The 25,671-nt window shown below is 33.1% G+C and overlaps 1 protein-coding gene across 1 annotated transcript; it reads right to left on the bottom strand.

Annotated features, from left to right (window-relative positions):
• Positions 1-3,698: 3,698 nt before the first annotated feature.
• Positions 3,699-25,606, bottom strand: LOC132731390 (ankyrin repeat, PH and SEC7 domain containing protein secG-like). The gene is made up of 8 exons (XM_060717572.1): positions 25,536-25,606; positions 15,241-15,283; positions 13,369-13,459; positions 11,748-11,871; positions 10,571-10,773; positions 9,972-10,139; positions 5,051-5,149; positions 3,699-4,428 (listed from the first exon to the last, which is right to left on the bottom strand). Exons 2-8 carry the CDS (start codon positions 15,265-15,267, stop codon positions 3,749-3,751), a joined length of 1,392 nt encoding a protein of 463 aa, XP_060573555.1. The 5' UTR covers positions 15,268-15,283; positions 25,536-25,606; the 3' UTR covers positions 3,699-3,748.
• Between the last annotated feature and the right edge of the window lie 65 nt (positions 25,607-25,671).

The raw sequence follows: 25,671 nt of genomic DNA, 5'->3' as shown, positions 1-25,671 counted from the left end.
GTTGCCATAGCAACCAGAATTTTCAATATAGGAAGAAAAGAAAAAGACGTGCATAATCTCAAGACTGCCATCTACCCATATGTCAAGTTGCATAAAAATATTTTCAGTACTTTTTGCTTTATCACTGGATCCAGTTTATGTGTAAAATTTGCCATATTTTCAGCCTATTTGTTGCCATAGCAACCAGAATTTTCAACATAGGAAGAAAAGAAAAAGACGTGCATAATCTCCATACTGCCATCTATCCATATACCAAGTTTCATAAAAATATTTTCAGTACTTTTTGCTTTATCACTGGATCCAGTTTATGTGTAAAATTTGCAATATTTTCAGCCTATTTGTTGCCATAGCAACCAGAATTTTCAATATAGGAAAAAAAGAAAAAGACGTGCATAATCTCAAGACTGCCATCTACCCATATGTCAAGTTTCATAAAAATATTTCCAGTACTTTTTGCTTTATCACTGGATCCAGTTTATGTGTAAAATTTGCCATATTTTCAGCCTATTTGTTGCCATAGCAACCAGAATTTTCAACATAGGAAGAAAAGAAAAAGACGTGCATAATCTCAAGACTGCCATCTATCCATATACCAAGTTTCATAAAAATATTTTCAGTACTTTTCAAGTTATCGCGGGATCCAGTTTTGTGGACGGACGGACTGACGGACTGACAGACGGACGGACAGACGGACGGACGGACAGACGGACGGAGGGTAAACCTAAAGTCCCCTCCGGTAAACCGGTAGGGGACTAATAAAAGATATTTAAACTGCTGATTATATACAAGGTGTTATATTGTGCTATAATTGTTATACATTTTTTTCAAGAAGTACAAATAATATTTGTGTATAATTTTAATATATATGTATGAATTATATATATTCAAACATAAAAGTATTTAAATATTTTGCTATTCTGTGATATTTTATGCTATTAATGTATTATTATTGATTGTTGAATAAAATAATTTTTATTGTAGATTTGACTTATCTGTTATATGATATTACTAAATTATATCAAATAATTTTCCTATTAATAACAGTTATACACATATATTCACTGTCTAAGAACAATTCTAAATTAATTTATAACGAATTCATATTAGTTCAATTGTGTAGGAAGCTATAAGCTTATAGACACAGTCTGGAATCTGTTCAGTATTAAGCAATGAGTGTAAAGTTTCTTGCTCAAGAAAACAGCTAGCCCCGGACAGGGTTTAAACCCAGACAGCCAGCAATTCTTTGATTACCAGTCCGACGCTTTTACTACTCGGCTACACCACCACTCCAAAACTGTTTAATTAACTGCTTGTGTTACACGTTTATTTAGTTACTGTGTAATATGCATAAATATTTTTATTTACAAAATTTGAGCATAAGTGGATAAATTTATGCCCCTTTTTTAAAATCTTTTAATCCTTTCCCTGTTCTCTTTGATATAAATAGTTTTACTATATCAATCACTGAGTTTTGTATTTCAAATTTAGTCAAATTAGAATAGTAGCAGCCAGAGAACATATATGATACAGTTTGCTTATCACCTCAAATATTTCAAAGTCCATTGTAATATGACTGAAACTTTGCATACTTGTTGACACCATTATGCCTCATCATGTAAACAGGAGGAGGTAACTCTATCAAGCATTTGTACAGAATTATGCCCCTTTTTCAACTTAGAATTTACGCTAAAGTTTGCTTACCACCTCAAATATTTCAAAGTCCATTGAAATATGGCATACTTGTTCACCATTATGCCCCATCATGTAAACAGGAGGAGGTAACTCTATCAAGCATTTGTACAGAATTATGCCCCTTTTTCAACTTAGAATTTACGCTAAAGTTTGCTACCACCTCAAATATTTTCAAATTACATTGACATCTGGCTTTGAAACTTTGCATACTTGTTCACCATTACAAGTATGCCCTAAATTTGCTAACAGGAGGTAACTCTATCAAGCATTTGGACAGAATTATGCTCCTTTTTAAGGTTTAAGTTTGTGTACCTCCTCAAATATTTTCATATTCCATTGACATCCCGCTTTGAAACAAGTTGAAACTTTATACACTTCTTTGAAAGTCTAACAGCTCACTCTCCAAGGCCTATAACTGTAACATGGATTTGAAATTTTTTTGGCCCTTTTTGAAAACTCCTTGACCTTTTTTTGAAAAAAATATATTATCAAGGCTCTTTTCCTAACAAGCACTGTCTGAGAATAGTAGAGCATGCTGTCCTACCAACAGCTCTAATGTTCAGCTTTTCTTATTCAGAGTAGACAGTTGACCAGTAAATCCATTTATTCCATACTACTTAGGAACACTGAGTCACCTTTGTTATAACTAGAGCATTAGTTTTGTTAGTTACTTTTGTGTCAAATATGCAAAAGTAAGCCCATTTCATGGTCTTTTGGGACCATAGTTTAATTACAAAATTCCAAATTTTAGCACTATAATTTCTTTTATTTACCCTAAAATTCCTTATTTTTAGCCCTAAAATTTCTTAAATATTGCCCTAAAATTTTTTTTTGTCAGAAGGTGCTGGACAGCCTGTAATGACGGTTTTTATGTTAATCATAAGTCTAAAACAGTTTATAAGAAATTTCTCAATGAGAAAATAAGTAACATGTGTTGACTGGTTTCTGTAGCGGTACTTCAGTTATTTCTACATTACATACATCAACTGATAGAGATCTGGAAAATAAATAGCTCCATAAATTAAATATAACACAATTATATGTTTACATTTTTTATTTACAAAACCTGTGTAAACCATGAACAACTTGTGTAGAATTAAATTACTAAATAAAATCGATAAAAATATGTGCCATATGTGAATAATATGTTTTTAAGCAATAACTATTCTACATGTATATGTATAAACCCACCTTTGTATAAACTGTAATTGATTTAAAACTGTAACATTAAGTCAGCAAACTTTACCTTTCTGATTGTATAGCGATGTATATATTGATGTATATATGATATTGTAAATTGAAAGTAAAATAGAAATGTTATGACAAAATAGTTACACAAAAGGTAAAATATAGACTAGCTAACTGATTAAAAAAATGATTAAAATGTAAACCATTATCTATTAAGAACAGCAAAAATAAACAAAATTTTACAGTTAAAGGGAATAAAAAACAATCCATAAAAGAAGAGAAATTATCAGACAGACAGACAAGAACCAAACTTTTCTCCTATCGAGATTATCAAAGCATGTAAGAGCCACTTAACATATATCAGGAATCTTCTAACATATATCAGGAGTCCTCTAACATATATCAGGAATCCACTAACATATATCAGGAATCCACTAACATATATCAGGAATCCACAAACATCATCAGGAATCCACTAACATACATCAGGAATCCACTAACATATATCAGGAATCCACTAACATATATCAGGAATCCACTAACATACATCAGGAATTCACAAACATGTATCAGGAATCCACTAACATATATCAGGAATCCACTTAAATATATCAATAATCCACTAACATATATAAGGAATCCACTAACATATATCAGGAATTCACTAACATATATCAGGTATCCACAAACATATATCAGGAATCCACTAACATATATCAGGAACCACTCACATATATCAGGAATCCACTAACATATATCAGGAATCCACTAACAGATATTAGGAATATCCACACTAACATATATTAGGAATATCCACACTAACATATATAAGGAATATCATTTTTCCTGCGCTTAAGTGGACCATATTCTAACATATATCAGGGATATCATTTTTCCTGCGTTTAAATGGACCATATTCTATTTCCTCATCTAACAAACTGTTAACCCAAGATCCACCACCAAAACTTTCCAAGAAACTGTTATATTTCTGTCTCTTTAAGTCATTTAGGAGGAAGAAATTCTTTATGGCACATGGCATATCTACTCTCTTTACAAGCATTCTGTGTAAATCTTTCCCATAGTGTTTACGAAAGGCTATCCTACAGATGTTTAATAATGAACTAGGCTGTGTCCTCCAGTGTTTGCATTTTTCTAGAACTGTATTAGGCTCCGAAGAATGTATGGAAGGTAAACTTTTTATCCAACTTTCCCGATTCCAAGTCATCCCACAGTGCAACATAAAAACACAAGTCTGTGACAACTGTCTCATGTATGCTAAACGTAATGCAGTAATATCAAAAGGGCTAGATATGTTTGGATCAGCACCATATGCTAATAAAACTTCTGCACATTCAGATTTGGTAAGACTAATAGCGCGATATAATGGAGTTTCAAGTGTACTATATGCCCTTGAATTAATATCACATCCGCCGTATAATAACATTTCTAGCACTGTACGGAAATATGTAGGATATTTAGAATTGTATGTAGACACGAGCGTGTGTATAGTAGTGCTGCCATCTGTTTGTCTTATATCAGTTCTACAACCTGTAATTTATATAAAATATTTTAACATAACAGTCTGATATACTTTATCACTTTAAAATATACAATGTAAATTGAAACAGTTCCTTAAAATATATAATGTAAATAGAAATAGATTACAAACACCTTACAATCCTGACCAGGAATTCAATCTGCTTACACTCACACTTAAACCAGACATACAACTTGAATCCTATGAAATCAAACTAACATGAATGAAATTCTAAATGCATAGTTATATTCTACATCTTTAAATAGACTCCCTAAATTTAAATTCATTAAAAAGCTTGCACTTTCAACTTGTGGGACATTCTAAGGTGAAACTCTCTATTATCTGCTGTCTTATTTAGACATGACACCAGTTGGACTTGATTAAAGCTGAAGTGTTTACAGTCTGTTTTATTTATGGAAGGGCTTCAAAGATAAACCACTGATTTATAGCGCAATTGACACTTTTTCACAGTATGAAAAAGGAAATAGTTCTGTAAAAAAAGGTTACTCAGAGTTATAGGACCTATTTCAATCATGTTAGATTAACACAGAGAACAAGTCGAATAGTCAAGCAAAAAATTCAAAAGAAGCTTTTGAGAAATGATAAATTAGTATATATAAAATATGATGATACCTAGTTTGACTAAAAGTAGAAGTGTCTGCACATGACCTATCCTGACTGCTGTACAGATTGGAGCCTCCTCATTATAATTCTTACGATCTTTATCACATCCTGTAACATGTTATCTATCTAGTAATGTCAATTATTTTATATAACATTTCAAAACTGATCACTATCTTTTAATGGCATTAATTACTGTTTGTCAGAAATGACTTTGCCTCAGGTGAAACTTTATAAACTAGTTATTACACCTACAGTGTAGAGTTTTATATACAATCTCAATCTAGAATCTGAGATAAAAAGTAATGTATATTTTTGGTTCCGGCTAGAATCAAGGTGTAGGTAAAGTTATGACAAAGGTACAGTGTAAATTTAGGATCAAAGTAATATTGTTAACTTACAATCAGTAATGCTGGTAAAAAGTATAAAGAAAAACTTTCAAATTTATATTATAACAGTCATTAAAACTAGAACTATCACTAAATGTGATTAATACCCCCACAAGACTGCTTCGGAAATGAGGATTTTACTAGTAACAGAATACCTTGTAAAAGAATTGAAATATAGAGTTATGGTTGTGAGCAATTAAAATAGTTGAGGTTCTTGTATGTTGCATTTCCTTTCAATGTGGTTGGCCATTGACGAAGTTTTATTGAATTACTCTATAATAAATCCAGAAAGACAAAGAAAAGGAACAAGAGCCATGTCAACATGGCCATCCCCCGCCGAATGTGTTTGCTCATTGGAAGAATGTATATGTAGTAGAGCAGAATAACTCCATTTTAAGGTCTTTTGGTAATGAAAACTGATGGCTATAGTGATTACAGATTTGAAACCTATGTGAATACTGATGGCTGAAAATAACAAAGGGCAATTACTGAAAAATAATGCAGGGTAAAGTTATCATTCTTGTGCACTGCACTCTTCCTCAATGAGGTCTATCCACCTATGAAGTTTCAAGTTGATAACTGAAATACATTTAGAGATATGCTCCGGACAAAAATGTCGGACGGACGGAAGGAGGGACGGACGGACAGACGGACGGACGGAGACTATTACTTTATCCCCCGCCGAAAAGGCGGCGGGGGATAACAAAGGGCAATAACTCATTAAATACTGAAGATGGAGTTATAGTTCTTAAGCACTGCACTTCCTCTTATTGTGCTTGACCATTGTATGAAGTTGTTTTCAATTCCAACCAGTATGTTTTAAGTTATGCTCCGGACAAGGAAAAGTATCAAAGGGCAGTAACCCTGTATTTTGTCAAAATGGAGTTATGGCTCTTGTGCACTGCACTTCCTTTTAATGTCCTTGACATCTGTATGAAGTTGTATTAAATTCCAAACAGTAGTTTTCAAGTTATGCTCTGGACAAGGAAAAGAAACAAAGGGCAATAACTCTGTAATTAATCAAGATGGAATTATGGTCTTGTGCACTGCACTTCCTCTCAATGTGCTTGACCATTGTATGAAGTTGTTTTGAATTTCAACCAGTAGTTTTCAAGTCAAGCTCTGGACAAGGAAAAGTAACAAAGGGCAGTAACTCTGTAATAAGTCAAGATAGAGTTATGGTTCTTGTGCACTGCACTTCCTCTCAATGTGCTTGACCATTGTATGAAGTTATATTGAATTACAACCATTAGTCTTCAAGTTATGCTCCGGACAAAAAAAGCATTGGAAAAGTAACAAAGGGCAATTACTCTGTAATTAGTCAAGATGGAGTTATGGTTTTTGTGCACTGCACTTCCCCTTATTGTGCTTGACCATGGTATGAAGTTGTTTTGAATTTCAACCAGTAGTTTTCAAGTCAAGCTCTGGACAAGGAAAAGTAACAAAGGGCAGTAACTCTGTAATAAGTCAAGATAGAGTTATGGTTCTTGTGCACTGCACTTCCTCTCAATGTGCTTGACCATTGTATGAAGTTATAAAAATTCCAACAATTAGTCTTCAAGTTATGGTCCGGACAAAAGAAAGCAATGGAAAAGTAGCAACGGGCAATAACTCTGTAATTACTTTAGATAGAGTTATGGTACTTGTGCACTGCACTTCCCCTTATTGTGTTTGACAATTGTATGAAGTTGTTTTGAATTCCAACCAGTAGTTTTCAAGTTATGCCCCGTACAAGGAAAAGTAACAAAGGGCAATAACTCTGTAATTAGTCAAGATAGAGTTATGGTTCTTGTGCACTGCACTTCCTCTCAATGTGCTTGACCATTGTATGTAGTAATATTGAATTCCAACCATAAGTCTTCAAGTTATGGTCCGGACAAAAGAAAGCAATGGAAAAGTAACAAAGGGCAATAACTCTGTAATTACTTTAGATAGAGTTATGGTTCTTGTGCACTGCACTTCCCCTTATTGTGTTTGACAATTGTATGAAGTTGTTTTGAATTCCAACCAGTAGTTTTCAAGTTATGCCCCGGACAAGGAAAAGTAACAAAGGGCAATAACTCTGTAATTAGTCAAGATAGAGTTATGGTTCATGTGCACTGCACTTCCTCTCTATGTGCTTGACCATTGTATGTTGTTATATTGAATTCCAACCATTAGTCTTCAAGTTATGCTTCGGACAAGGAAAATGCAACGGACGTCTGGACCGATCGACCGACCAACCAACCGACCGACCACCGGGTGACTCCTATATACCCCCCAAACCTCGTTTTTGCGGGTATAAAAATAAGCAGCAGTTAATTGTCTGTTAGATTTAGGCAACCAAATAAAGAAATAACACTAAATTGTAAAAGGAAACTAGAACTGTGTCCAAAGGACACGGATGCCCCCACTGACAACATATATATGGTATATAGTGAAAAAATCAACAAAGGGCCATAATTCTGTAAAATTTGGTCGCAGCAAAAATTCCTTCCTTTACTATCATCTACACATTAAGGTTTTCATCTCAGGAAGTTTAAGCAAAATCTGCCAACAAGTTTAAGAGGAGTTGCGTTCACAAAATTTCTATATGGTATATAGTGAAAAAATCAACAAAGGGCCATAATTCTGTTAAATTTGGTCGCAGCAAAAATTCCTTCCTTCACTACCATCTACACATTAAGGTTGTTCATCCTTGGAAGTTTAATCAAAATCTGCCATCCGGTTAAGAGGAGTTGCGTTCACAAAATTTCTATATGGTATATAGTGAAAAAATCAACAAAGGGCCATAATTCTGTTAAATTTGGTCGCAGCAAAAATTCCTTCCTTTACTACCATCTACACATTAAGGTTGTTCATCTCAGGAAGTTTAAGCAAAATCTGCCATCCGGTTTAAGAGGAGTTGCGTTCACAAAATTTCTACATACAGTCGACATTGTATTAAGAGACCACTCAAGGGTCTGCCAAAAAGTGGCCTCTTAATAAAGTGGTCTCTCAATAGAATTCTGGAAAATTCGAGACTTTTTTTATGTTACAAGTCATAGATATAATATAAAAACAAAAATTGTACAATATTATATATATGTATTACAGTTTCATAATTACATTTATGCCTTTCGTTTAAAAAAGTCATCAATATGTGTTTGGGTTTTTTTAGTAGAAATTTATGTACAAATGTGATCTACGCTCATAATACTATTAACAGGTCATTTTGACCTTGAAACAAAGCATATTGTCATATATTATTAATATGTTCATACACATCTCCTGCTGAACATACTTTCAAATCATCGCAATGAGTTTTAAACTTCTTGATTTTTTCAGCAATTTGTTTTCACACTACCCTGATTTCAAAAAATTAAAGTTTTATCATTATTTTTATTTTATTTTATTATTTTTTTTGTCGAAGTGTCATATTTAATGGGGTACTACATGTTTTTTATAAAGCATCAGATGAGCACCTACACCATCAGCAATGAAAGGCTCGGTTCTGTAATGTTTAGTCCACTACGTTTCACGATTTTATTTCGACTGCAAACGATGGCATTTGCTATTTACTCAGACTCAATTCCATGCACGATTTCCTCATTCAATTTATCCGGTATCATTGGGTATGTCATTTTTTCGCTCGTTCCGACGATTTTTTTTTTGAAGGGAGGTCACTCTGAGCACATGACAAAACTGTGCCAATGCGGTGTTGTGATACGTTATTGCTCTGACAAAATATGTCACAATAAATATTACTATCGGAAAACTGTTTCTTTCTTTCCGATTTTAAAACGATGGCAATTGTTATTCAATTCGTTTTTAAACGACAATTATTTGTGACGGTCTAATTGACGGCCGTTTAATAGATACTTTAAGATCAATGACCATGAAAAATATTTGTTTGTTCAAACCTACTCGCTAATTACACAGGTGAGAATGTCCGTAGGGACGATTGTTTGTCACGGCCGTTTAATAGATACTTAAACACTGAATTTTGTACATTTGGGCCGACATTTAGTGGCCGCTGGCCGCGATATAAAATCGTCGTTTAATGGAATTAACTTATATAGTAAAAATCATCGGGAGGGATTTTATGTGGCCGCTTAATAGAAAAGTCGCTTAATAAAGGTGGACGCAAGTACGATGCCGACTGTAGTATATAGTGAAAAAATCAACAAAGGGCCATAATTCTGTTAAATTTGGTCGCAGCGAAAATTCCTTCCTTTACCACCATCTACACATTAAGGTTGTTCATCCCTGGAAGTTTAAGCAAAATCTGCCAACCGGTTTCAGAGGAGTTGCGTTCACAAGATTTCGGGACGTCCGGCCGAAATGGAATAAGGGGCCATTTCTTTTGTTATTTTCTATTGTTTAATAGAGGGCCAACGGCCCCTTACTCTTTTGTTACGGAATGAACTCTATTGTTCTCTTTTGTTCTGTTTACAGTTAGATGGCCCCCTATCCCTTTTCGGTAGTGCGGACAGACGGACATACGGACGGACGTACGGACGGATGGACAAGTGCAACGCTATATGCTCCCACATTGTGGGGGCATAAAAATGTAAGTAACTTACCTTGGGCAATTAAAGTTTTAATAATCTCAATATTAGACTGTTTTACAGCATAATGTAGAGGTAAATTTCCTTTCACATCTTGTTTATTGACTAAAGCACCATTGTCAATGAGAAACAGTGTAACTTCTTCATGATCATTCATCACAGATAAATGTAGTGGTGTTACACCTAAACATACAGTAATACAGTAATACAAGCATATAAGAACATTTCAATCTAACAAAAAAATGAGTTCATGAACTAAACTAGGTGTAGGGTCCAACCTGAAAAACTAATTTCCGTAGACTTGGATTTTAAGTCACATTGATACTTAAATTTCTGGCATAAGCGGGTAAATTTAAGACCGTGTCCAGCTTAATATCTAATACTAAGTTTAATTAATCTTCACGAGAGACTCTCAACAGTAAAGCTTGAAAGTCATCATATGACCTTGACAATGTCAATCTTACTAAAATATCAACTTAGGAAAATATACACGGTATAAAATACACTAAATAACTGAAGATTACTTCTGAGTAATGATTATAAAATCCAAAATTAGAGAAAAGATAAATTTACTAAAACACAGACATATGATATTATGATAGATATAAACATACCATTACGATCAGATACATTCACTGATGTTTTATTGTATACTAGAGATTTCAGCACATCAAGATGACCACCTGCTGCAGCTAGATGAAGGCATGTTTGTTTGTCAGGTCCACATAGAGAACTGTCTGCCCCAGCAAGCAGTAGATAATTGACAATCTGCAAGTTACCATGACTACAAGCTATGTGGAGGCCAGTTCCATGTTCCCTAAAAGAAATGTATATCATTTTAAAATTATGCATTGTGTCAATTTAAAGATCTCCTTTATAATGAAATGCTGCCTTTTGTCAAGTCAAGTCAAGTGGTAGTTTTCACTTCAGATCACAACAGTAAGCCACATTGAATTTACCAGAGCACAGTTCAGCCAGACTGGCTCTGTCAGGCAGTTTACCAGTACTAGTTACCTTCACTTTCGCAAGGAACTGAAAATTCTGTACATGCCAGAGCAGAGGTAAAGTGCAAATGACCGTAGAAAGGATTTCATGATCAATCACACAAAGACCACTGTCCGGGAATTGAACCCGGGTAACCCAAATCACAGTCCAATGCTCTACCTATTGAGCTAACTGGACGGCTAGAAAACATCATTAATCTCTTCAATTACCTTATGCAGTCATTTATAAATCACACAAGTATAAAAAAAAGTCATAAATACTGTCATACTATTACTTAAAGTGTGTTTCCGTTAAAATATAAACAGGTAAGAAATGTTGAAATCTTTATAATATGGATTACAAAAGATTGTAAGAGATTTAATTTTGTTTAAGCTCAATATGAAGTGATTTAAGTCAAGAAAAGAATGCATGGTGACATGTAACCAGTGTCTATTCTAGGAGGGGGGATGGAGCGGGGGCGGGGTTCACCCATATTTTTTAGAATTCCCCCCTATATTTTCAGAGGCAGGGGGAAAATTTTACATAGACAAAGAAGGAAAAAGATCAACAAATGTAATAAATTCTAACTTTTCTATAAAAATCCCCCCTGGTTTTCGAATCCTAGAATAGACACTGATGTAACTATGGCAAGTTAGTGAAATACTCATAATTGAAGGTTTGAATAACAAAAATATTCAGTACAATCACATAAACTACACAGTAAAGTTATACATAGAAACAGGATGAGAATGAATACACACTGGGGTAATTGTTATTACTAATGTCTCAAAACATTAAATGACAAACCTTGTAGAAAAGTTAACATCTGCACATGTTGTAAGGAGAAGTTTTACACATTCTGGTTGGTTTGTCAACACAGCCAGTAGTAGTGGTGTTACACCTGTATCATCTAAACTGTCAACTGACACACCTGTAAAACAAGTGTTATAAAACGTTTATCATATAATGTATGGAAGTTATATGTCATATAATCCAGATAGTGGATAAACACCATACTTATATTTTGTTTTTGTTTGGTTTAACAATGCACCAACACAATTTAGGTCATACCTCATGAGAAAATCAATGCCCCTTATGATTAACCTGTCTGTATATAGTTCCAGACTACATTAAATTCCTACCTGTTTGGATATACTTTCCTACGACATTTAAACTCTTACATGTCTGTATATACTTTTGGACATCATTGAAATTCTTACCTGTTTAGTTACACTTTCTAAAAGCATTAAAATTATTATCTGTTTGGATACACTTTCTAACAGCATTAAAAATCTTACCTGTTTTAATATACTTTTTCAGAGCATTAAATTTTTTACCTGTCTGTATAAACTTTCTTACACATTAAACTTCTTACCTGTCAGAGGCTGTCTGTATAAACTTTCTTACAGCATTAAAATTTTTACATGTCTGTACTATAAACTTTCTTACAGCATTTAAATTCTTAAACATGTCTGTATAAACTGTCTAACAGCATTAAAAATTTTACCTGTCTGTATATACTTTCTAACAGCATTAAAATTTTACCTGTCTGTATAAACTTTCTTACAGCATTAAAATTCTTACCTGTCTGTATAAACTTTCTAACAGCATTAAAATTCTTGCATGTCTGTATAAACTTTCTAACAGCATTAAATTTTTTACCTGTCTGTATATACTTTCTAACAGCATTAAAATTTTACCTGTCTGTATAAACTTTCTTACAGCATTAAAATTCTTACCTGTCTGTATAAACTTTCTAACAGCATTAAAGTTTTTACATGTCTGTATAAACTTTCTAACATCATTAAAATTCTTAAACATGTCTGTATAAACTTTCTAACAGCATTAAAATTCTTGCATGTCTGTATAAACTTTCTAACAGCATTAAATTTTTTACCTGTCTGTATATACTTTCTAACAGCATTAAAATTTTACCTGTCTGTATAAACTTTCTAACAGCATTAAAATTCTTACCTGTCTGTAAAATTTCTAACAACATTAAAATTCTTACATGTCTGTATAAACTTTCTAACAGCGTTAAAATTCTTACCTGTCTGTAAACTTTCTAACAGCATTAAAATTCTTACCTGTCTGTATAAACTTTCTTACAGCAATAAAATTTTTACCTGGCTGTATAAACTTTCTAACAGCATTAACATTCTTACCTGTCTGTATAAACTTTCTAACAGCATTAAAATTCTTACCTGGCTGTATAAACTTTCTAACAGCATTAAAATTCTTACCTGTCTGTAAAAACTTTCTAACAGCATTAAAATTCTGTCTGTATAAACTGTCTAACAGCATTAAAATTTTTACCTGTTTGTATAAACTTTCTATCAGCATTAAAATTCTAACATGTCTGTATCAACTTTCTAACAGCATTAAAATTCTTGCATGTCTTATGTACTTAACAACATTAAAATTCTACCTGTCTGTATAAAGTTTCTAACAGCATTTAAACTTCCACTCCTTACAGCTGAGTGAAGACTTGTAATTTCCTGACAATTTCTCAAACTATTCTGAAAACAAAACAGAATTTGTTATTTTGGCTGATAGTCATTTGATTTGTTTTGTTTATATTACAATATGTTTCACATTGTCAAGGAAATTGATCATTTGATTTACTTCTTGTTGCAGAAAATTATTTCTTGAATGGGGAAATATCATAAATGGTGTCATTATCATAAAATATGTCCATCACAAAAGATTTCACTAACTGTGGGCAATAACTGTGGGCAGTATAGATATCAGGAAGGCCACGGTGTCCCCAGATATCAAATGCCAGTAAGAATCAGTTGTATACATATATGTTGTATACAGAAATTGAGGATAATGAAGAACATGGGATGACAGACAAATTTCTATCACAAAAGCTTGCTAAAAAGTTTAACAGATTAAGATGGAAGCAAGTTTGACTACTTCTAGTGCTGGATAGTTAAACACACAAGTGAAACTGAAAATAAATTAACACATATCTGAGCTCACAAAAGGGAATAATTGCAATGAAATGGACTTTGCCACAGAGAATGTTGTCGTCTGACCTTGACTTTCAACCTATTAAGTATTAACTGACCTAATTCAAGCATGTAGCACTGTCTCATGATGGTTTGTTTGTTTGTTTGATTGGGTTTTACATCACACTGATACTGTATAGGTCATATGGCGAAGTTCCAGCTTTACTGGTAGAAAAAGACCTCAGATCTCTTACCACTTACGAACTTTCGCTATACATATATGCAGTATTTCGATAGAGCGGAAGTCAGTGCGCAAGCATGCGCTTTGCCATATCTCGTTCAGTTACCGCTCACGTTTTAAACTCGGTTGCTATGAAGCGACACTATATAAGTGTACATGGCTTTTACAACTAAAATATCAGACAAACATATTAAAACAATACACATAAACTACACATAGCTGTTTTCCATATTAATATTTTCCATTTGAAACTGATAGTCAAACAAATATCTCAATATTCTTACCGATTTAATGTATTGTTTACTTGTGATGACAGCAACGCTGTGTGTTAGATTACTTTCGGTTCAGAAAATTCATTTGTTTACCATCAAAACTCATATGTTTACCATAGGAACCACATATAGATTGAAAGCAAATTAAACAAAGGTAAAGAAAAAATTGTCCGTTTCTGAACAAAAAATCGAATAAATAAATACAAAGTCTTTTTAAAATGTCCCTTCTTTGAGTTCATTTGAAAGGGGAATAATTTGGTGGAATTTTAGACAGGGAAACGGGGAGTTATCTTACATGGCTAGGGAAAATGGCCGACTGAAATCATGCAAGCAAGTTTGTAAGTGCTTACGATAGTGAATATTTGTATTGAGTTATATTTAAATCATTAAATGCATGCAAAAGTTCAGCTGTAGATGGGTGTTTTCCTCTAAGTGTGACTTTGACCTTGGACATAGAGACTTTCTTCATGTGAACGATACCTCATCTCTTGATGGTGAACTTCTACATCTTAAAGTTCTAAAATCTGTCAATGATCTGTCAAGTTGAAGTAACATGCTCGCAACAAAACTAGCACTGATGGCTGTCCATTATGGGCATTCAATAATATGACACGTTTTTCATCTTGTGAATACAAAACTGTTTACATGATGATATACGAGTTTAAAAAAAAATTTCCACATGTAATAAATTTCTATTTAATGTTACTATTTGGATTTAATTTTCATATGCAAATTATTTCAAGTGCTTGATATTTCAGACATGTGTCAGCTTATTTTAATGGTCATCATTATAAAGCAAACTTCAGGGATACATTAAACTTATCATTTCTTACCATATCATCATGTGACCTCTTTGTCATCTCATTGTGCCAACATCTGAAAAATAAATATATTGAAATTTTATGGGTTTTTTATGCTTCCTGACCTCAGTGGAGTTCCTTTAACTTCGACAAAATAACATCAGCAAAAAAATTAAGTCAAATAAGGGGCATATATTGCAAAACTGATTAGGCTTTTTGAAATGGCTTAATGGCATCCTTTCATGTATACCAAGATGAAGTTTGACATGGATAACTGTAACAGTGTCTTAGAGCAACTAACCAGAACCTGGGAAAGAATATTATTAAACTCTGCACATAATTATTTATACAGTGTGTGGTTTATTTTTTATGTCAATTAAGGCAGAATTAATTTAAAAATTCAGGTATTTACTACATCCCTATAAAATGGTAAACCAGACTTCAAATATACAATATCTCCACATAATAAATTCTTAATTCTTAATTAACTAATACCTGATTTCCACTAAAACAAAGTACATTTTTTACACAGTAAAGTCAATGTATATAGAGTGTACCATTTCTAGTCATGACAATTTCTACATCTTACTACCAAGATCATACAGTCCACATGTTAAATCTATATATCAATGTTTTGAATGATTATATGGCACAGTATATAAATGATTACCTTATAAAGCAAACACTGGTTTTAAATCTGTCAATACTCATTGTAATAATATACAATATTAAAATAAATCCATTCTTTGATTATGATAAAAGTTAGCTTATAAATTTGCAGAAGCTGACATGTATAGATAACATAGTTGATGTTATATGTAGTCAAGCATGTATTATAAACATGTATGTATGCATATAGTCATGACAAAATATCATTTCAACAATATGTGACCTATATCTGAACCTTCTCAATAAAAACAAATTAAAATCCAATCTCTTATCTGTATTCTTAACCTGTACATCTGTGATTGGAAATAATTATACATAATATTATTTGCAAACATAAAATAAATAAAGTTGTAATTTCTGAACATGCTTTGGGAGGTATTTGAACTTTTTCACCCTAGGCAATTTCTTTGTTCACTTTGAATACATTTAATTACAAAAAAAACAATTACCAACTATCAATAAAAAAAAATCCAATTACAAGTATAAGTAAGATTAAGATGAACTACATATGGTAATTTACATTTATCAAAAAAATATCCAATGTAAATGATAATAACAGTTTCACCAGATTACACTTAAAACATATAAAAAGTTTCATTACAAATAAGAATCTCATAAAGACAAACTAGAACTATCACTTAATGTGATTAATACCCCTGCAAGACTGCTTCGGAAATGTTTGTTTGTTTGATTGGGTTTTACGTCACACCGACACAGTATAGGTCATTTGGGGACGTTCCAGCTTTACTGGTGGAGGAAGACCTCGCTTCGGAAATGAGGAAGTTACTAGTAACAGAATACCTTGTAAAAGAATTTGAATAGAGTTATGGTTGTCGACAATTAAAGATAGTTGTAGTTCTTGTATGTTGCATTTCCTTTCACTGTGGTTGACCATTGACGAAGTTTTATTGAATTACTCTATAATAAGTCCAGATAGAGTTATGATTCTTGAGAACTGCTCTTTCTCTCAATGTGCTTGGCCATTGTATGAAGTTATATTGAGTTCCAACTAGTGGTTTTAAAGTTATGCTCCAGACAAAGAAAATGCAAAAGAAAAGTAACAAAGGGCAGTAACTCTATAATTACTTTACATGGAGTTATGGTTCTTGTGCACTGCACTTCCTCTTATTGTGTTTGACCATTGTACTATGAAGTTGTTTTGAATTCCAACCTGTAGTTTTCAAGTTATGCTCTGGACAAGGAAAAGTAACAAAGGGCAAAAACTCTGTAATTAGTCAAAATGGAGTTATGGTTCTTATGCACAGCACTTCCTCTGAATGTGCTTGACCATTGTATATAGTTGTACTGAATTCCAACCAGTGGTTTTCAAGTTATGCTCCGGACAAGCAAAAACAATGGAAAAGTTACAAAGGGCAATAACTCTGTAATTACTTTAGATAGAGTTATGGTTCTTGTGCACTGCACTTCCTCTTATTGTGTTTGACCATTGTATGAAGTTGTATTGAATACCGAAGTTGTATTGAATAACGACCAGTTTTCAAGTTATGCACTGGACAAGGAAAAGTAACAAATTGCAATAACTCTGTAATTAGACAGATGAAGTTATGGTTCTACTTATTATTGCATGAGAAACTATCGAAATTTAAACATGCGATAATTTATAAGCGAAATTTAGACTAAATTTTGCATGTATTGAATTTTGCTAGTCTCTCATGCAATAATTATCACCCTTCAATGCGACACACAATATATGAAAACTAAGCCGATAATATCGAGGCGAAATTGTTAAATTTTGCTTGTATAAGTGTCTCTGGTCTATAGGAAAGATGATAGCTATGACTTGAGGGACAAGTGAAATTTAAGACATGCGAAATTAAGTACTAAATTTCCCCCCTTTTACTAAATTTCGCCCTCTTGTGCAGCAAAGCATAACATGCCAGCTATATGCAATTTTAACTACGAATGGTACTGTACACTAGTGAGAAGTTTCTTTGAAATCAAGTCAGCAGTTTGGCCTCTGTGAAAGCTGGACAAGCTGAATGTGGATAGACGCACAGACAGACAGCAAAGGCACAAACAATATATCTCCCAAAAACTGTCTCCCAAAAATTTTGGGACACGATTATAAGCATTGTTGCCCTGAAGTGTGGTTTACAATTTATATACAGGTGCTGTGTTTGATTTTTTACATTGACATTTTTTTTTATTGAGAGATGAATAATATTATGGCGAATTTAATCTCTACTATCAGAAATTGGGATCAGGATTGATATATATCGGGATTTTTTAATCCCACCGGGATATGTTATGTATGATATACCCCTAAAGTTTATCACAGCCTAATATAGTAATAATTATATACTACAAATACAGAATGAGCTTACTCTGTATGGCTAGCATCTTCTCCCATAAACTAATAAAAACTTTAAAATCTGAGGTTGAAAAAATAGTGTTATTTCCTTGACTTCTCTATGCTTTTTGGTAATTAACAACTCTATTCTGCCCCCCAGGCAGGAGATTAACAACTGGATGACATCAATTAAATGTTTTAATGAGGGAGTACACTAAGCATGCAACTGTCATGAAAATATTCCAGCCCAGCTAGTTATCGTATCTTTGGGTTGAGCTAGCGGTGTGGGCTGTGGCAATGTATTGTGCTATATTTTCCCCTTCAGAAAGCTACAAGTTGTTTTGAAAATTGAAAGAAAATATCTCTGCATTAGTATTGACAGTATTGACTTTCCATTTCCACAGTCACACCACTGTGATTTTGTTTGTCTCTCAGGACTACATAATGCATACAAATACATATCATATGTCACGATAACTGTCATAATTTATTTACATTTTTTTGTGCAAACCAGAGATTATCTTTGTCTCTGTGCAAACAAATCCTGTGAACCTCCGACCTAACTCATTGAGCTTTTTAAGTTAATAACACTTCAGCCGCGCCCACTAACAATACCTAATGTACATTTCATCATAATCATAGACAACAGATTTATCAATACTTCATATTACAAATAATTTAAACTGACCATTGCCTACTGTACAGTTTATCTTCATACAAACCAAACATAAATAAAGCTAATAATAAAAGGATCAATACAGTAGATTGAACAGGGAGGTAAAAATGCCTGATCAGGCTTAGACATGCAGTGTTGCATCTAGAATTTCAAAATTATGGGGGATTGTCCCCCACTGAACTGAAAAATGTGGGGGATTTGAAAAACAAGAGGGCCATGATGGCCCTGAGGTCGCTCACCTGTATATAGGCCCCCCCAACCCCCACCCCCCCCCCCCCCAACGTTGCAGGGCCAATTTAACCAAAGGGTTTTTATTTGCACAAACTTGGTAGACACCCATAAGAAGATGTTTCATGCTAAACATCTAAGCTCTAGCTCATTGGGCTTTTTAAAAGAAGATTTTTTTTAAAGTTTTTACTATACACATATAGTTAAAAACAATGAAACCCCTGGGGCCGGGCCAGTTTTGACCACAGGGCTTTTATTTGAACAAACTTTGTAGACACTTACTAGAAGATGTTTCATGCTTAATATCTAAACTCTAGTTATTTGGGTTTTTTCAAAGAAGATTTTAAGTTTTTGCTATACACATATAAAGAAAATCAATGACCCCCAGGGCGGGGCCAATTTTGACCCCAGGTCTTTTATTTGAACAAACTTTGTAGACACTCACTAAAAGATGTTTCATGCTAAATATCTTAACTCTAGCTATTTGGGTTTTTTCAAAGAAGATTTTTTAAGTTTTTGCTATACACATATAAGGAAAATCAATGACCCCCGGGGCGGTGCCAATTTTGACCCCAGGGCTTTTATTTGAACAAACTTGGTAGACCGTGACCTATTAGAACATGTTTGATGCTAAATATCTTAGCCATAGCTCTTTGAGTTCTTTAAAAGAAGATTTTTTAAGTTTTTACTATATGCATATAGGGAAAATCAATGACCCCCCGGGGCGGGGCCAATTTTGACCCCAGGGCTTTTATTTGAACAAACTTGGTAGACACTTATTAGAACATGTTTCATGCTAAATATCTTAGCTCTAACTCTTTTGGTTCTTTAAAAGAAGATTTTTTAAGTTTTTACTATATGCATATAGGGAAAATCAATGACACCCTGGGGCGGGGCCAATTTTGACCCCAGGGCTTTTATTTGAACAAACTTGGAAGACACCCATTAGAACATGTTTGATGCTCAATATCTAAGCCATAGCTCTTTGAGTTCTTTAAAAGAAGATTTTTTAAGTTTTTACTATATGCATATAGGGAAAATCAATGACCCCCCGGGGCGGGGCCAATTTTGACCCCAGGGCTTTTATTTCAACAAACTTGGTAGACACCCATTAGAACATGTTTCATGCTAAATATCTTAGCTCTAGCTCTTTGGGTTCTTTAAAAGAAGATTTTTTCAGTTTTTACTATATGCATATAGGGAAAATCAATGACCCCCTGGGGCGGGGCCAATTTTACCCCCAGAGCTTTTATTTGAACAAACTTGGTAGACACTCACTAGAAGATGTTTCATGCCAAATATCTAAGCTCTAGCTCTTATGGTTTTTTAAAAGAAGATATTTAAAGTTTTTTCTTTCGGTTGCCATGGCAACCAGAGTTCTGCATGGAATTAAATTCTTTGAACAATTTTTAAAGGTGACCACCAAAGGAACATTCCTGTGAAGTTTGGATGAAATTGGCTTAGTGGTTTATGAGAAGATGTCATTTAAAGTAAAAGTTTACGGACGGACGGACGACGGAGGGACGACGGACGGATGGACGACGGACGGACGCCGGACAAAAAGCGATCACAAAAGCTCACCCTGTCACTTTGTGACAGGTGAGCTAAAAATGTGGGGGACATGCATTTACCTAACAATATGACATACCGAAAAGAATTCATTTATCTTACATTTAGGCATTTTTAACAGCTATCATACGCTCAACAACGGAAATAAACAAGAGCTGTCACAGGAGACAGCGAAGCTCGACTAATAAAATGCTGGACGCAGTAAGGAGGACAAAACTATGAAAGAAAAATCAATTATGTATAATTAAGTATTAAGTTATAGTAAAAATATAACATTTGTTAACATCAATTCCAAGATCAAGGGGAATAATTCTAGAAATGGTCATGCAAGAGTTATGGACCTTGCCACACAATATTTGTGTAATGATAAGAAATATATATTTGAAGTTTGAAGCAGATATCTTAAAAAAAAAAGAAGTTATTATATTTCTTAAAGAAAATCCTAAGTTCAAAGAGAGATAAATCTGTAAATATTGCTTCAAGAGTTATGAACATTGTCACATAAAATGTAAATGATTATAAGGAATAAGTATTTGAAGTTTGAGGTAGATACCTTTAAAAATAAAAAAGTTAAAATAAAAAATAACATTTTTCTAGTAAATAAATCTAAGTTTATGGGGAGATAATTCTTGCAATATTGGTGCTAGAGTTATGAACCTTGTCACATAAGATGTGGATGATGATAACGTAAATATATTTGAAGTATGACGTTGATCCCTTTAGAAATAAATAAGTTACAGTAAAAAAATAATATTTTGTATGGAAAATTCTAAGTTCAAAGGGAGATAAATCTAAAAATATTGGTGCTAGAGTTATGAACATTGTCACATAAGATGGGGATGATGATAATGTAAATATATTTGAAGTATGAGGTTGATCCCTTAAGAAATAAAGAAAAAACAGTAAGAAATAGTATTTTTTGAGGAAAATTCTAAGTTCAAGGGGAGATAAATCTGAAAATATTGGTGCTAGAGTTATGAACCTTGTCACATAAGATGGGGATGATGATAAGGTACATATATTTGAAGTATGAGGTTGATCCTTTAAGAAATAAAGAAGTATCAGTAAAAAATAGTATTTTTTAAGGAAAATTCTAAGTTCAAGGGGAGATAAATCTGAAAATATTGGTGCTAGAGTTATGAACCTTGTCACTTAAGATGTGGTTGATGATAAGGAACATATATTTGAAGTTTGAAGTTGATACCTTAAGAAATGACAAAGTTATAGTGAAAAATATTTTACTGCACCAAAACTTTAATCTAAAATCTGGACGCGGACGCCGACGCCGGGGCGAGTAGGACAGCTCTCCATATACTTCGTATAGTCGAGCTAAAAAATAAAATATTGACCAATACTACAATACACACGCGAGATGACCAAGTATGCTGCTGCACGCAATTCAGTATGTATTTTAGTCATAACCGCGAGTGAAAACAAACATGGCTAAAGCGTTCAAGCAGCTCGTTCAAGATACGATGAAGATAAGAAAGATCGTCAGATGCGCGACTTGGCGCGCATTGACTTCATTAAAATTAGCGATCTGCAAATAATATGCGCAAATTGCGCAATCGCGTGGCCTACATGCAACACTGGACATGAAATATCATATTTCTAGAAAAATAATTAATATATGTTTCTTTCTCACTTGTTTTGTTTACTAAGAATTGATGTATGATACAAATCAAAATCAAAATATTTTGGTTATCTTTTATTTTCTTAGAATACACGGATTGACAGTTTCCGAACTAGCAGACAACAGGCTATTCTTATCATATGATTTGCGAGTAAAGATAACCGATTGCGTATCTCACTGTATAAAACATATTGTGGTAGGTTTAACCATAAATTAAAATACCTTCAGTGTCAAACAATGTGTTGAAATATATACTGAGACAAAGTTAAGATCTCAAGCTTTTCATTGGTGTAATAAATTTTAAAATCGGACATTAAATCGCCCCAAACTAGCGGTTTAAAAACGGCTAAATTTGCATTGTTTTAGCATTAGAGATATCTATTTTACTCGAAGATAAGGGAAACCAGTGGCGGATTCAGGCCCTGGCTTCAGGGCTGCAGCCCTCACCCCCCCCCCCCCCAGCTTTGCCCTAAGATATGTTTACCAGCTGGACTGGATCAGTTTCAAACTTTATTGGCTGTAGTGTTTTCCCTTATAAAAACATTTATTGCTATCATCCAGTTGTTAATCTCCTGCCTGGGGGCTTGGCAGAGATCTTTATCTATCAATATGCTTGACTGACTTCAATGTTTAAACTGCATAATTGATTGGTTAATTACTTTCCAAAGGTCTAATGAAATTAATAGTCACAGATAGTGGCAAATAGATATGTTAAAAAGTACACCATATTAAACTATCTTTTTTTCATTTTCTTAAGGAAAGCCCTATAATTAATAAATTGAAAATTATTATTTGTAAATTAAAAAGATGGCGAGTTTTATGAAGATAATATTAAAGGAATCGCATTTTAATAACTAAGAAATTAACTAACTTAGATTTTTATCAAGATGAAAAGACTGGTAATTTGCATTTAGTAACTTTTTATGACAGTTATATTTTTTAAATAAAATTTAAATTGTACTGACCGATTCATTGATGGAAAAAAAATCTTATTGAATATTAGTGCTTGAAATTATGTTTTTGCACAATAGAAAGGCAGTATTTTAATATCACTTTACTTTGGAAAATCGTCTATTATTCAGATGAGTAAATTGATCAAGTGTTTGAAATTATTTTTATCAACGGTCGCGCATACAATGCTTACTACTAAACACCAGGGGAATTCTATTTGAATGACCTTGCATACAAAATACAGCGTGATGTAAAATCATCCAAAAGGTACCATAAACAGCACTCGAAAGTCAAGGAAATAACACCATTTTCAACTCGTATTTCAAAATTTTCTCAGTCTATGGGAGGGGACACCCCTCCCAGGCCCACCCCAATTACATATATTTTTTCTTAATTCCATACTATATCATATACACATATATAAGCAAAGTGCATTGCCACTCATAAGATGACCTATAAAACACATCAAATTGCAATTTTTGTTACATGAACAAGATGCTGGCCCAAACTTCAAACAAAAGTGCACAATTTTTGCCTGTTGCGTTATTTTTATCAAAATCTTACACCCATATGTCAGCCCCCCCAGGAAACCATGTTCTGTATCCGCCCCTGGAAACAACTCATGTTTTTTCACTCGATATACCTCAGTTATTTAAGTAGTTCATATTGAGACTGTCAATGGGCGTATTATTTCCCTTTTTCCCATTTTCTAGAAACAAAATATTTGAAGTTCATAAAAATTATATTGTAATGTAAAATTCTAAATAGAAATGTGTCCAACAACTTCATTTTGCTCTAGATTATTGCACCAATACCTTTATTCTATATATTTGGATTTAATATTTCTGTTTCTGGCATTTATATTTTGACAATTCTTTGACACTGAACAATATATAGTATAATACTAGTATGAAGTTTTTTCTGAAAACTTAATGAAATGTATGCTGACAGGTGTTGGCGCAATGAATAAGAGTATAAAGAAGTTATTTAACCTATTTTGTTTTACACTTTGCATATGTAACATACTTTTTAAGAACTTCAAAAATTATGTGTTATAAAAACATGAAAAAAAGGGAAATAAATCTCACAAAAGTGACAGTAGCCAAATATTTTTCTTTCTCTTTATGTCAAATATTATTCTCAATAAACAAACAAAGTTTAAAAGAAATATCTTAATTACTTTTCTAGAAATATGATTTTTATGACAAAGCCCGATCGGGCATTTTCACCAGCCCTATGGAGTAAAAAAAATATCACACCTCACTGTGACACCTGACCATTCACTTTTTACTCAGTTTCAGTTTTTATTTGGCAAATCGGCATATTTAACATACCTTTGGCCAATTTAACAAATACAAATGACGAATATGGCCAAGACATATAACATACATAGTTTACAAGATAAGCATATAAACATACAAACAAACGTGTACATTTTCAAAGTTTAAGAAGCAGCTTCCGTTTCTAGACATATCTTCCTTAACTGGAAAGCCTCATATATGTATTTTGCAGTTTTATACAGCTTACATTTACTACTACAAGACATGATATTAACAAATTTATGTACATTAGGCCATGAACAATTACCCAAATATTTAGCTCTCAAATCAACATATGCAGGACAAGTTAATAAAAAGTGATATTCTGATTCAATCAATTTTGTATTACACATTTTACAGATTCGCTCGTCTCTTTGTGAACCACTAAATCTTCCGAATTCAATTTCTAGCTTGTGAGAACACATTCTGAAACATGTTAAACATTTTCGTAATTTATCGTTTCTTATAATGCTCAGATATCTTTCATAACCAAAATATATTTTATACTTTCTATAGTAATCTAATTTAGACATATTCAATGTTGTCTCATTCCAAGATTGTATAAACTGATCTCTAATACGTTGTTTCATAGCAGGAAAATAATTTACATCTTGCCCAAAATTCACTAGAAGATTACTGTAGCCTAAATTGTCAATCAGTTGTTTAATCTTATACGCCCAGCAATTCACATTATTTCCATTGCTATGATCTAAATATAATCTATACATAGGTGAATCCTGATTTTTCATTATTTTTAACCAATATTTAATAGCTCTTTCTTTACAAATAACAGAAAGTGGGTACCTACCCAGTTCACCAAGAACAGCTAAATTAGGAGTTTGTTGTTTAACTTATGGTATCAATGTTAATATACACCGTAACTGAGTATTTACAAAATATTTGATGAAATTCTAAACATGTCATTAAATATCAATTAAGAAGAACGCATAGTTGTAAATAAATTTTATTTACCTGTACTTTTATCGCGATCGATTCATTACGTTGCTGCAAACGGCGTTTTTAAATCAAAGGGAGTTAAATAAGTTGAGCTATACTACTGATCCAAACTCCATGCGACGGGATTAGATCAATATCTTCGTTTTACCAT

Source organism: Ruditapes philippinarum, unplaced genomic scaffold, assembly GCF_026571515.1.
Source record: "Ruditapes philippinarum isolate M1 unplaced genomic scaffold, ASM2657151v2 ctg1973_1_1_1_1, whole genome shotgun sequence".
Lineage (NCBI taxonomy): Eukaryota > Metazoa > Mollusca > Bivalvia > Venerida > Veneridae > Ruditapes > Ruditapes philippinarum.
Note: the sequence above shows the minus strand (reverse complement) of the source record. Positions and strands in the feature narration are given on the sequence as shown.